Here is a 12,394-nt window from a genome sequence, read left to right as displayed (position 1 = left end):
TGCTGCCAATGTCCTGGTGCCAGACACCACAGGACACACCAGAGGTCCTGTCTCTGATGAGTCAGAGCCGGTTAGGGAGGGAGACTTAACACAATGCTTGGCTGGTGGTTTTAATGTTGTGGCTCACTGGTGTATCAGACAATAAAACTTGAATTCAATACGCTAAATAACAGCTAGAAAGCATTCTAATTAATAAAAAGGCTGGAAAGGTAGGGTTTACATTGGTGTTCAACCACATCAACACATTCAGCTCAGAGCAGAGCTACTTCAAGTTTTTGTCTTGCATTTAGCGTGACTAAGACTCCTGCCACAGGATCCGAGAAGCCATAATGGTTCATAGATTGGAAGCGTGTCAGGGACGTAGGCTGGTGTGAGACTTCAAGAAATTAAGTGCTTCAAAGACAAGTAAAATACACTTCATTCTGTGGCCGCTTTCTCTCTACGGGCCTTTAAACCTATAACTAAAATTTCAGTTTCATCTTTGTTGAGCTCTAAAAGGTTTTGTGACATCCAAGTGCCGAGATGAAAATACATACGAGTGGAAAAGGCCCATAATGGTCACTCAGCGCTTCGATATTAGCCTGACACCACCTAATGCGCCTGCTGACAGCTCGGCACTGTAGTTGCTTCTGCTAATGATAACATTAGCTTCACAGACTGACAGACCGCCTCGGCCCTGAGTTTTGGAAGTCTCAGTTTAAAGCTTGTGAGGCTACAAGCTTTAAACAATAATATGATATGCGGGAAAAGTTTAACTTGGCTGTTGAGACAACTCTAATCATCGGTTTGTGCTCAACAGCTGCCAAACTAGGTGCAGCTGTCAGTCTGAAACCAGAAGCAAAGAGATGCTTGTTGCAAACCATCACTGGTCAAAACTTGTTTCGCTAACTCACTGAAATTTATTCAGTTGTTTTACAGGTGCCAAAGCCATCAATTGCCAGCTTGAATGTTCACTTTTAGAAGTTGTTATGATGATTGGATAGTTCAGTAAATACCAAGTGAACATGTAGGTCTGGCGGTTTCAACATTTCTTGGCAGCTATCAAACGATCACAAACATGGTTATGTCAAAGCGTAATCCTGCCCGAGGAAGAGTGTTCTCTTTTTTTTAAATTGCAGTTTATTAGCAAAGTGAAATGTTGTACCTGCCAATAAAAAAGGCCACAACTAAAGTTACTCCAAAATAAAGTAGCTAGTCTGTTCGGTAAGACCAGAGCCAAATAAAATTAAGCACAATTTTTAATCTGGCAGTGTTGCTCGCTTTCACACGGAAGGTCTGCCAGAAATGCCATGTACTCGATGAAACAAGAGAGTGGAAGTGTGTCTTTAGTCAGTGTGGGTACATGTACTCTGTGTGTGTGTGTGTGTGTGTGAGCAGCTCTGCAGGTGGCGAGTGGAGGCTTAATGAAAGGGCCAGTTGTTTTGCGGGGCTGATTTTGCAGAGAGAGCAGATGGATCGGTCTCTCAGTCTCTCTGGTTTCAATCTTGTCCCACATTGCTGCTGTCGCCCCATTTAACAGCCAATTTCCTGCCAGCTCATCACAAGCACACATAAACACACGCGCAGCCGCACACAAAGGGAGCCAGCAGCAAAAACAGTGTGAGGTAGTAGACCACAGAGACACGCATAAAGGGAGGAAAGAGGGTGAAACAGTGGGGCATGCACACAAACAATGGCAGCCTGGCGAACTAGATGATAGAGATGCGGGCGTCCTTTGTGCACAGAGATGTTTAAGGGATGCAAACAAACACACACACACACACAGTTAACTCCTATGGGTACGCACGGTTGGACACTATGAAGTTTTTAATGAGCTTGCTCCAGATGTCTTCCGAGGCTGCAGCGAAGGAGTGGTTGATTAATCAAGTACATTTTACTAAGAAACACTGACACATACTCACTAATCCTAATTTATCACACAAACACAGTAATCTCAATTTATCACAAACACAGTAATCCCAAATGACCCCCCACCCGCCACCCGTCCCATTATCTCTCTCACGCACGCCGCTCCGGAGCTGCTGCGTTCATTTAAGACCGGCTTCCATTTTCACAGGTTCATCTTTCTCCCTGACAGACTACATCGTCGCACACCGACACCTGAGTGATTCAACACTTGCCCCGTCTTTTCGCTCGCTCTCACACCCACGCAGGCGAGCTTCAGCTACAACACGCATGCCACACACATGAGGAAAAGCCCTCAGAGCACGGGATTTCTTATTTTAGCTCCAGCCGTAGTGGGAGGTTGGCCTCCGCAAAAATGACCTCTGACTTTCAATCTTCACACCTTGTACAGCAGGAGATTACAATGGCACTGTTTTTTTTTCCCTCCCTCGCCATTGGCGGTCAGCCTACTCTCCGGGTCATGTGACATCGCTGGCTTCGCCACTGTATTAATGAGATTTCACTGGTGAGATATGGCTTTGCTGGACAGAGGCTTTCGCTGTCCATGCAACCAATGTGCAGGGTGCAGCCATGTGGGAATTTATGGTTTTTCGGGTCATATTTATCTAACAGTTATGTCTGTGGGAAAAAAAATAGCAGGCTGAGGTTTACAGTGGAGCAAAAAAAAATAAGTGATCCCTTAGAAATCACCCGGATTGTATTGTCCATTTGTCAGGCACCACTTGAAATATTGTATTATTCTTGCTTGTATATTTATTTAAAGCAAAAATTGAGGTGTAGGTTGGAAAAAGTAAGCGAACCCCGTCGGCTAATGACATCAACAAAAACCGAGGAGTTAGCAAAGAAGTCCGATCAATAAAATGAGATAGGAGGTGTTGGAGCAACTTTGACTTATGAAAAAAAAAACATTGTGGGTTTGCTATTCACAGGAAGAACCTGCTGATGTGAAGCAAGATATCTAAGAAGACCTGCTATCAACAACTGTTGGTGTTAAGTTGGAAACAATTAAAGTCGTAATCTCTGCATCAGTCTATGGACAAATTGTTGATACATGTGGATCGTCTACCCAGAAGACCAGCTAGGATGGAGCCAACATAGAACGCCCAGTGAGGTAAAAATGAATCCCAGAGTAGCGGCTAAAGGCTTAAAGGCGTCATACTGTACACATATGCATGGTTGCATGGACACAAATTACAGACTTCGATTAGTAGAATTATTCAGTCAAACCAGGTCGTTCCAAAGGGTTCACATACTTTTTTTTTTTACTGGGATCTAACAGGAATATCCTGCATGTCTGGGTCAATTGGAAAAAAAATGAGCAAATTACATGTTTTATGGATTTTTGATGTAGACGATTAAAATACAACCATCGCAGCAAACATACATTAAAAATGAACCTCAGTTGTTAATTGATTGTTCATCAGCTTAAAGGAAAAAAATAGCATTGTGACTGTAGCATGTGCAAAAGGTTCGATTAATTCTCAACTGATTCAATTGGTCTTAAACTGACTCATTAGGCTTCGTTAGCCAATCAGAAATGATCAACTCTCACCTGATGGCAGCTCCACAGCTTGATAAATTCTAACTTCTCAGACCTTGTGGCAACACTCACCAACCATGCACTGAACTTGAACTCAACTCTAAAAAAAAAAAAAAAAAAGAAAAGCAGCTTTTCTGCTGTAGGGTATATGAATGTAATGTTTTATAAATTCACTGGTTCTGGCTCTGAGGTGGCATTTACTTGATGATTTCTTTGCCTTATCCTGATATAGGGGGCCATTTCATATGTGCTTTGCAGTGACAGGTGGTGCAGCTTTGACAAAGTGGCACATGACAGTGAAGCGCCAGCAGGAACCCACGGAGAATTACAGCCTTTGCAATATGCGGTGACACTACAGCGTTTTAGCTCGGCGAAGGGACTGTTTACACACAAACACAACGGCACACACACAGCACATGTCAGTACCTTCTGTGCGGATGGTGAAAGGGGAGTCCCCCAGTCTCTTGGCTGAGAACTGCCCCCCCAGAGAGGTCATTAGAAAGCATAGGCTGAAGAAGCCGATTCCCACCACGAATATCCTGCAACACAGGGGGGGAGGAGAGAGGAAGACGAGTTGAGACAGAAGGACATATTCATGGGGAAGGGCAGGTAAATGGATGTTTTGGGGGAGTAGCTGGAATATGTGAAGACGAAGAGGGAAACAAGGGAGAGAAACAAAGAGAAGTGCATGTAGACGAACATGTGAACAATTACGGAGATGCCAGATAAAAAGATTGACGGAGAGAAAATAAAAGAGGAAGTAAAAATAAGAGGATGCAAAAAAAAAAATGTGAGGAGGAGAGTCAAATCAAGCAGCAATTCTAGGAGGCATAAATAGAGCAGGGATCAGACGTAGAAAAGGAGAATCTTCAAGTCAAAGGGCACTCGAGACAAACCAGTGTTGGGATGTTGTCACTTGGCATACATCTAGGACAGCTGCCAAAGTAAGCGTGAGCAGTTTGTCCCTAAGTGCAGGCGAAATGGATGTGATTATTTATGTAATACGAGAGGGGAAGGAAGGAAGGAAGGCATGAGAGAGGAGGGAAGGCAGCTGTGAGGAAGCATGAAGGTGTTTAGTAAGAGATCGTACTACAACGTCCTTAAAAACAAACTCTTCTTAGTCACCCCTCTGTCCTGAACTAACTGGGTCAGCGATGATACAGTCTTCAGCGTGTGGGCTGTTGTATACTGTGTCATCCTGAGTTATTAAATGCACTTTCCAGGTCACCGCTTCAGCGTATGGAAAATGTTCCGGTGGATGACAAAGCATTTAGCCGCTCTCAGGTGATTATGCTTTGAGATGCGCTCCGAATGCAGCCTCAGATCTAAAGTACGGGCCTGGATTTAAGGCATAAACTTCTGTTTCGTGGGACAGATCTGGTATTTGAAATGCTACCATACCGCAGAGGGGGAGAATAAAAAATCTGTGACGATTCCCCCCGCTTTGTTCGACAGCCATGAGAGAGTCAAATATTTGACTTAAAAGAGTTGAAAATCGGGTCTTTTGTGTCTGTGTAAATCCTGCCCTACTTAAGTTCCTCTCTTCAGTGTATATGGATCACAGGTTATCTTATTATGCCGAGACACTTTGGGGGGAAACACTTGAGGGGAAAAAAGCTGGGATTCTCATCCAGTGGACAAAATACCAGTCAGCCTCCACAACTAGCAAGTCAAGACCTACTTTTAAAATGCTTTCTGCTCCACTGCTAACCCCCACAAGGGAATATTCTTGGAAGACTTTGAATAAATAGTGCAGCACAAAGGCGGATTTACGTGACAGTAAACAAGTAACACCGCGGCGCTTATTTTAGCTGCTGGAGCCATTTTCCCAGATTTTTCTCAATCGTATATATTTATGTAAACACGCTGTAATTTTTCAAAAATATGAAGGTCAAGTGGCGCAGATCATATCCAGCATATAACGAGCAACGTGTGTCGTAGGAGAAAGAAGAAAAAAAACAAGTCAGCTGTGATCTAATTATCACGGCTAAAATTTAATTCCGGGCCAGTCTTGCTCAGGTAACTTTAACTTCTGCACTCAAGGTCGGAAAATTAAATCTTAACATAACAAATGAATGAATTATTCATGCCCATTGCTTCCCCTCTAAAGCCAGGCAGGAGCTGTTTGCTTGAACGCGTGGCCCAGTGTGAAATCTGACAGTAATTCCTGGAATTGCAAGTAGCTCCTGTCACGCAAAACCCCGGAATTAAACCCCCTTAATATTTATGCAGCCGTAAGAAATGAGTTCCCATCAACAGCGAGGAAGAATGGCCACTTAAAAGCACATTTGCTGAACTGATCTGATTGACCCAAATGGATGAAGATGATGTTGAATAATCTGTTAAGTATAGAGCTTTGGCGGTTTGGCAAGTCCCCAAGGGCCAGTTTGTATTCCAAGACGGAGCCGGCGTGTCTTGTCCTGTAATACACTCAGGTGGATTCAAGGACAGCCAACAAGGATGTGACTCCTTTGAGAGGAAACTTTTTATTCTCTCCAACATATTGACATTGAATGATCATAATCAAGGCTTCCGTCTAATGTGGGGCATCAAACACAATTACGGCTTGCAAAAAATCAAAGCAGCTGCACTGGCATCACAGTCAAATTGGTCATTTATCTTCGTTTTCTATACATCTCGTAAGCAAAGTGGTGAGATTACATTCCAAGGTAGTAATTTGTGCATAAGAGGATGTGGAAATTAGGCTTCCCAAGTCTTCCTAACTCAATTTTCTGTAGAACAACACGTTAATGTGATTATCACTGCGGCCATCAGCATCGATGCCAATGACCGCTCCTGTGCGTCGCAGTTCCTCGCCGATTTAGACTAAAAACGTGGGAAAACGTGATTTATGGCAAAGCTCCAGCATCTCCCGCACATATGCTCGTTCTCTATGCCGTCTCATTTACCTCTCTGTCTCCCCCAGGAAACTGTAGTATTATGAAATAATAAAATATTCTCCCCATCTGTTCCAGGCATATTGTGGAATGTATTAGAATGGCTCAATCATTGTCAGAGGACCAGAGCGCAGCAATACAGCAACTGATGTGAATCCAGTCACATATAATCATTATGATCAAGGGGATTACATGACATCAGTACGAGATACTTTCAGCTTGCGGTGGAGGATACGCTTACTGTTCTACCATCTGGTCAACAAGCCAAGGGAAGGGGAACGCTCCAAATTAAAACCACTGACCTGATCTAGGACAAGTTGTGCACTTACTTGCTTTTCATTGCCTTTGTGTTATCACAGCAAGAACAACACAAGAGGCTCAGTGGCCGGGTTGGAAGAATAAAAAGGGTCACACAGAGGGCACGTGGGGGAAATTGGTTGATTTTACAGCCAACCATAAAGTTTTTTTTTATTGATTCCTTTCGGTAATCAAAGAATTTCTGCGTGTCTGTGGACAAAGGCGTGAATGTTTGCGAGAAGCAGAGCCTGACGGGAAAAAAAAAAAAAAAGGCAAAGACGTTCAGCTCGTGTGGGTGTGCAGAAACTGATCCGACGCTGTCCTAGGGCAATCGCTTCCACTCTTATCATTTAGCCGTTTCTCCAAAGTGGCGTTAGGTGGGTGATATGAGAGGATTAGGCCGCGGTCCTGCCTGACGAGTCTTTAATTAACAGGCTTAAAGTAAATGCTCTGCTCCTTATAATTGGATCAGAGGGAGAGATGTGCTATCAGCTAACTGGCTTCCTCGCGCATATAGACTTATCAGATTTTGCCTCTAGGTAGATGATCTTGAGGAGAGAGCGGTTCTGCCAGCCGTGACGGAGCCGCGGTTGTAGGTGTTAGCTGTGGTGTTTTCCAAGAAACTTTTACTGGCAACTAAAAGTAGCCTAAAAGTGCGGAGAAGGTTCAGATCTGGGGATGTTAACTTTTTTAACTAATTACATCATGACAAGTTGGGTTTTTTTGGCTCATCGTGTTTAATGCTACCACATTGCATCTGGCCTGGCAACTTGATCTCTCCTTTTAGTATTATTATTGGACAAAAAACTATCCAACAAAGTCAAAAATTGCCATGAAACCTCAGCCGGTAATCTGGTTTTATTCACATTGTCACAGCCTCTTAATATCTGGATGCTTTTGCAGCTTTTTTTTTTTTGCTTAATCGACTACATTACCGAGTAGCCAGCAGGTGCAGGTATGAACCTAACAACGCTTTTGCACTGTTACTCCATCACACCATCCAACAGCAGGTGGAAATCAGCTACAATGTGAGTTGTGTGGCAACCAGCTGTGGACAACCTCCAGCTAGAAAACATGCATTAAGGATTTAAATCCTGCAATTCCTCTTGGCCTTTGTGTATCAGCGCACAAAGCATAAAGCAGGATAGCAGAGCACTGATATGCAATGTGTGACTGTGAGGTATCAACTCCTCATGTGGTTAACATGCGTGAGGAAATCCCTGCCAGTTCCCTCATTTGTGTCCTCAAACAAAGCATCATGGAGCCGCAAGCCGGGGGAGCTCAAGTTGCAGCTCCTCTGGCTGGTAGTGGAGGATTTTTTTTTTTATTTACAGCAGCGAGATTTACAGCTGCGTGTTGCCTCTTTATCCATATGGATCTGGATCTAATTCATCTGGAAGAGCGAGGGAAGCATCTGCTGTGTGGGTGTTTGGATGAGTGACAGCACATGTGCGCACACACACACACACACACACCCACACACACACCTTGGCTCCACATTATTTACACGTTGCCCTATTAGTGGATTTTGTCAACGCTTTGCAACTCAGTTTTGGGACGTGTGTGTGTGTGTGTGTGTGTGTGTGTGAAGGAAACATATGTGCAATCACAACAGAGACAGTGCTGGAGGCTAAAAGGATGAAACTGTGCACAGCTCTTTGTCTCTTACCTGAACGGTTTGAACGTTACTAGACATCTTCTGACCATTATTTTACCGTCGGTGCTGCCAGTAATCATTTTCCAAAACGAGCGACCCCTGACATTGCTGCTAACCTCCCGACCTGGAACTTGACGTGGCCAAACATTTTTTTATTTGTATTATTTTTATTTTTTTCTATCTGCGTCCCATCCAGAGGATCCAGCCGCAATCAACTCGCTTATTGTGGATGAAAACGTTTCCCATCAGCGCTTCTCGGCTCATCCGGGAGAAACGGCAGAAAGTTTCATTCAGCAAGTCTCCTCGTCCGTGTGCCAAAATGTCATTTAAAGCGTTATTCCAGGAGAAAACAGGGAGTCGGGGGGAGAAGAAGAGGAGGAGGAGGAGGAGAAAAAGAAGTCGCCGCCGGTTGTGTCGACTGCCGGAGTCATATCCGATGTGGAGTCTCTCCCCTCCTTAAAAAAATAAATAAATAAAATAAAATAAAGGAAAATAATGCGTTGTGGGGAAAATGTGTTGGTTAGAAGTGTTGAATATCTGCGCTTTCTCTCCGGAGGATTGCACAAAAAGAGGAGAAGCAGCTTCGGTTTAACTTCGCAGCGAAGCCGGAGCGAGTGTGGCCAGTCAGGCAGTCAACTCGTTCACTTCTCCACCGTCAAGTTAGAGTGGAGAAACAGATGAACATCCGGGTAGTCTTTTCAAAATAATAGCCCTGCTGAGCCTGGAGGAGTTCTAATAATACTGGGAAACGGCACAGAAACACAAACAAATAAGCAATGAAACAGAAAAAATTGTGTATGGGATGTTTTTTGTGCGAGTGAAATTGTTAATAGCAGAGATCATTATTTTAATTATGCTTATTTTTTTCTTTTTTAAAAATATATTATTTTTAATAACAGAAAACAACACAAAAAAACAGATAAGCAACAAAAAAAGAAAATTTGGGAATGTGATGTTTTTTTAAATGTCTATAACCCTCGCAACTTAAAATCTGCCCAGTCAGACAATTTTTTTTGTTTGTTTGTTTGTCTTTCTATAAACCACTATTAGCATTAGCTTCTGTAACCTATTATATAATCCAGGAATAGTTTTTTTTTCCCAAAGTAAAGAAGAATAAATAAATATTTAAACATTAATGTCTGTAAATGTCAAACTATGTTCCTATAATTTCCCTTCACTGTAAATTCAAAGTAGGAACTCGGCTACAGAAGGGGTTTTGTGCATGAGACAAACCAATATTGAAAACTACAGCCTGCATAATAAAGAGAAGCTAAAAGGTTTTTTCTAATTGATTTCAATGGCAAATAATGTTCCAATCAGGACTTTAATGGCAGTTCTTTTTTTGTCCTTTTATTTGGGAGCAGATTCTCGTTACTTCCTGTCTCACCGCAGCTTCTCATGTCTGCCTTGACGCCGGTCCAGCGACACGGTGACGGACGGACCGGAGTGGTCGGGAGCCTCGGCTGTCGCATTCGCCTCTGCATGGCGCCATTTACGGCTCTTAAGTTTGAGTCTCAGTTGTGACAGGAGAAGCACTCAAGCGGCGCTCAGAGACCTCAACTTTCTTTATTCCTGCCTCCATGAGTAAAACACTTTACCATAAGGTACTTTTTTTTCCTCCTGTGCTGCCTATGGTTTAGAGCTATGGCTGACTCTTCCACGTGGAGGTGTAACGCTAACTGGGTGTGATAAAAAGCGTGGACTGACTTGTAATTCTTTAGTTAGACTTTTGTTAGGATGTAGACAGTGTTTTTGTGATCAGCCCTGCTGGGAAGCATTTCAGCACCACGGACAGCGAACATGTCCAGGAAGCATCAGCGGCACCCAGCGGCAGGCGGCGGTACTGCAGCACCAAACAAAGGCAGCCCAAAGCACAAATAATGTGAAATGCAATGTTGAAATACTATGTTCTGAGAAACAAATACACAAGACAGATTGTGGTGCAGTACAATGAGCATTTTCTCCTTTTTTTTCTCTTCTTCACACTGGCCACATAGTAAAACATGTTGCACCCGTTCAACACGCAGCTTACAGCACTGCTCAGTATTAGCTCGAACAAATAAACAGGGACCCAAGCTACAACTCCACACCACTTTATTTAAAATGATTTGTAGTCAGTTTCAGTCGCGGCATAGATTTTTACAGACTTTGTGGCCAGCAGAGCATTGGAGCAGAAATGGAGGCAGAAGGGGGGTAGATCTGCAGGGGACCAGACTGGAGATGACAGTGAAATCTCAAACTCCCTTCATGCATCACTTGCACTTGTACATGTGGATTTGACTGACAGCCCGCCGCCCACGCAGGCTGTCCCTCTCTGCGGGTTGTGGGAATTGTTCTGCTCTATCAGCGGGAATCCGCTGGGCAAACATGGGAGTTTTACACCTTGTGTTTGTGTGTCTGTGTGTGGGAGTGACTGTGTGTGTCTCTGTGTGTATGTGTCTGTGTGTGTGTGTGTGTGTGTAGAAGGCATCTTGGCTCACACAAATGCATAAACACACACGCATGTCGACATAATCGTGCACATGCACACACAGCAGCAGAAATCACTGAAGTTCAAAAAGCATTCTGTCAGACTCAGAAAATACCCGACGGCATGAGGCATCACCTCACTTCAGGCTCTTAAAAAGCAAATATAGACATTATCCCTGGCCCACTTTTAAGGAATCATTTGGAAAAACGTTGTATCTGTCTGTGGGATAGATGTATTTTTAAAAATGGCAGGAGCGGCTCCCTGCAGCAGAAAGCCAAATTGTTTGAGCGAAGCAACCGGAGAGGTATTAAGTCAAATTCTAAAGTGGAGAAAGTGTCACAGGATCTGTCACGGCTCTAATATGCAGCTCTTGATAGTCCAGTCCACCTTTCCCTCAGGTATTTAAGTTCCCCCAGAAGCAATTGTCACTATTGTTAATGAGCTGTCTACCTTGAAACAGAATCTAGCCTGAGGCTGAGCTAAGCAGCAGCATCTGTAAAAGCCGCTGCAGCCACAGAAGAAGCAAGAAGTCTGTATTAAAAAACAAGATAGTGGTGATGTTCAAAACACTTTTGGTGCTGCACCGTTGGTGTATAGTTGGACTTTTTGTATTGCTTTGTTGCTGTTGATGCTTATAAATGGTTTTCCCACCCAGCTCTCCGGTGGCCTGCAGGAAATGACAGATACCCTAAATTGTACTGATGATTATAAAGCCAGTTCCAGGCCGTGGGAATAATGCATCAACACAGTGTGTGATTTATCCTTTCTATATATTGCTTTATCTGCTTACAGGCTTTGAATAATTTACAGCACAGCAATAGGTACAATGCCAATTTCGGATATACCCTAAAGTTGAATATGCTCTAACAATATTTATTTTTCCCCTGCGAGCCCATACAGCCTACCAAACATCTGTCACCGAACTAAGCTATTGTCAATATGACATTTTGGCAAATCAGGTCAAAGTTTTCAGCAGCCAAAAAACAATCAATACTCAGTTTCAGGAGGGATCCAGCACTGAATATAACGACCTTTCTGTCTTATGCAAAAGACTCGGAGACAGATGACAGCTTAACACAGTTTGAGACTGAAGTTGAGGAGATGTGAAGGATGAGCAGGTTGGGGACGGTTGAGAAGCGAAGCAGCGCTGTTCAGTGGCTGCGGCTGGCAGAGGAGGAAGCTATAAGGTTGGTGTGTGTCTGCCTGGGTAAGCCGCGTTATTGGCTAGGCAGAGGGATGGCAGCGGCGATGTGGTGATGTGGGCAGGCAAATGAGAAGGCGAGCAGGCTGGCAAACAAACTGAGCAAGCAGACGCAGGTTAACCAGGAGTCAGAAAACATGAAGAACAGCAACCTGTCAGAGCGAGACCTGAACAAACCGGAGGACTGTAGAGGGGAGAGCCAGGGAGATGATGAGCGATGAACCTCAGGTCTGCTGGAAGATTGACAGCAAGCTAAACACAGACTCAGAGAGAGAACAAACAGGAGACCAACAATGAGAATTACCGGTGAGGCGGAGAAACACCTGAAATACCACGAATGGGGAACAAGGTGGACCTTTTGTTGCTGTGTCTGCAGTCTTTTAGGCAAAATTTTCCAAATGAGAGCATATTTATAATGAAAATACTG

General features: G+C 43.7%; 1 protein-coding gene across 1 annotated transcript in view; it reads right to left on the bottom strand.

Moving 5' to 3' along the window:
• The window catches only part of LOC103354903 (alpha-1,6-mannosylglycoprotein 6-beta-N-acetylglucosaminyltransferase B-like), a 126,652-nt gene extending 118,276 nt beyond the window's left edge, over positions 1 to 8,376 (bottom strand). The window contains exons 1-2 of the mRNA XM_008278498.1: positions 8,309 to 8,376; positions 3,872 to 3,984 (exon numbers count right to left, since the gene is read on the bottom strand). Coding sequence (XP_008276720.1) covers positions 3,872 to 3,984; positions 8,309 to 8,376 — 181 coding nt within the window. The remainder of the gene's footprint in view (positions 1 to 3,871; positions 3,985 to 8,308) is intronic.
• Between the last annotated feature and the right edge of the window lie 4,018 nt (positions 8,377 to 12,394).

The sequence above is a fragment of the Stegastes partitus genome, unplaced genomic scaffold (genome assembly GCF_000690725.1).
Source record: "Stegastes partitus isolate 25-593 unplaced genomic scaffold, Stegastes_partitus-1.0.2 Scaffold124, whole genome shotgun sequence".
NCBI lineage: Eukaryota > Metazoa > Chordata > Actinopteri > Pomacentridae > Stegastes > Stegastes partitus.
The sequence above is the reverse complement of the archived record's forward strand: the minus strand, read 5'-3'. Positions and strand labels throughout refer to the sequence as shown.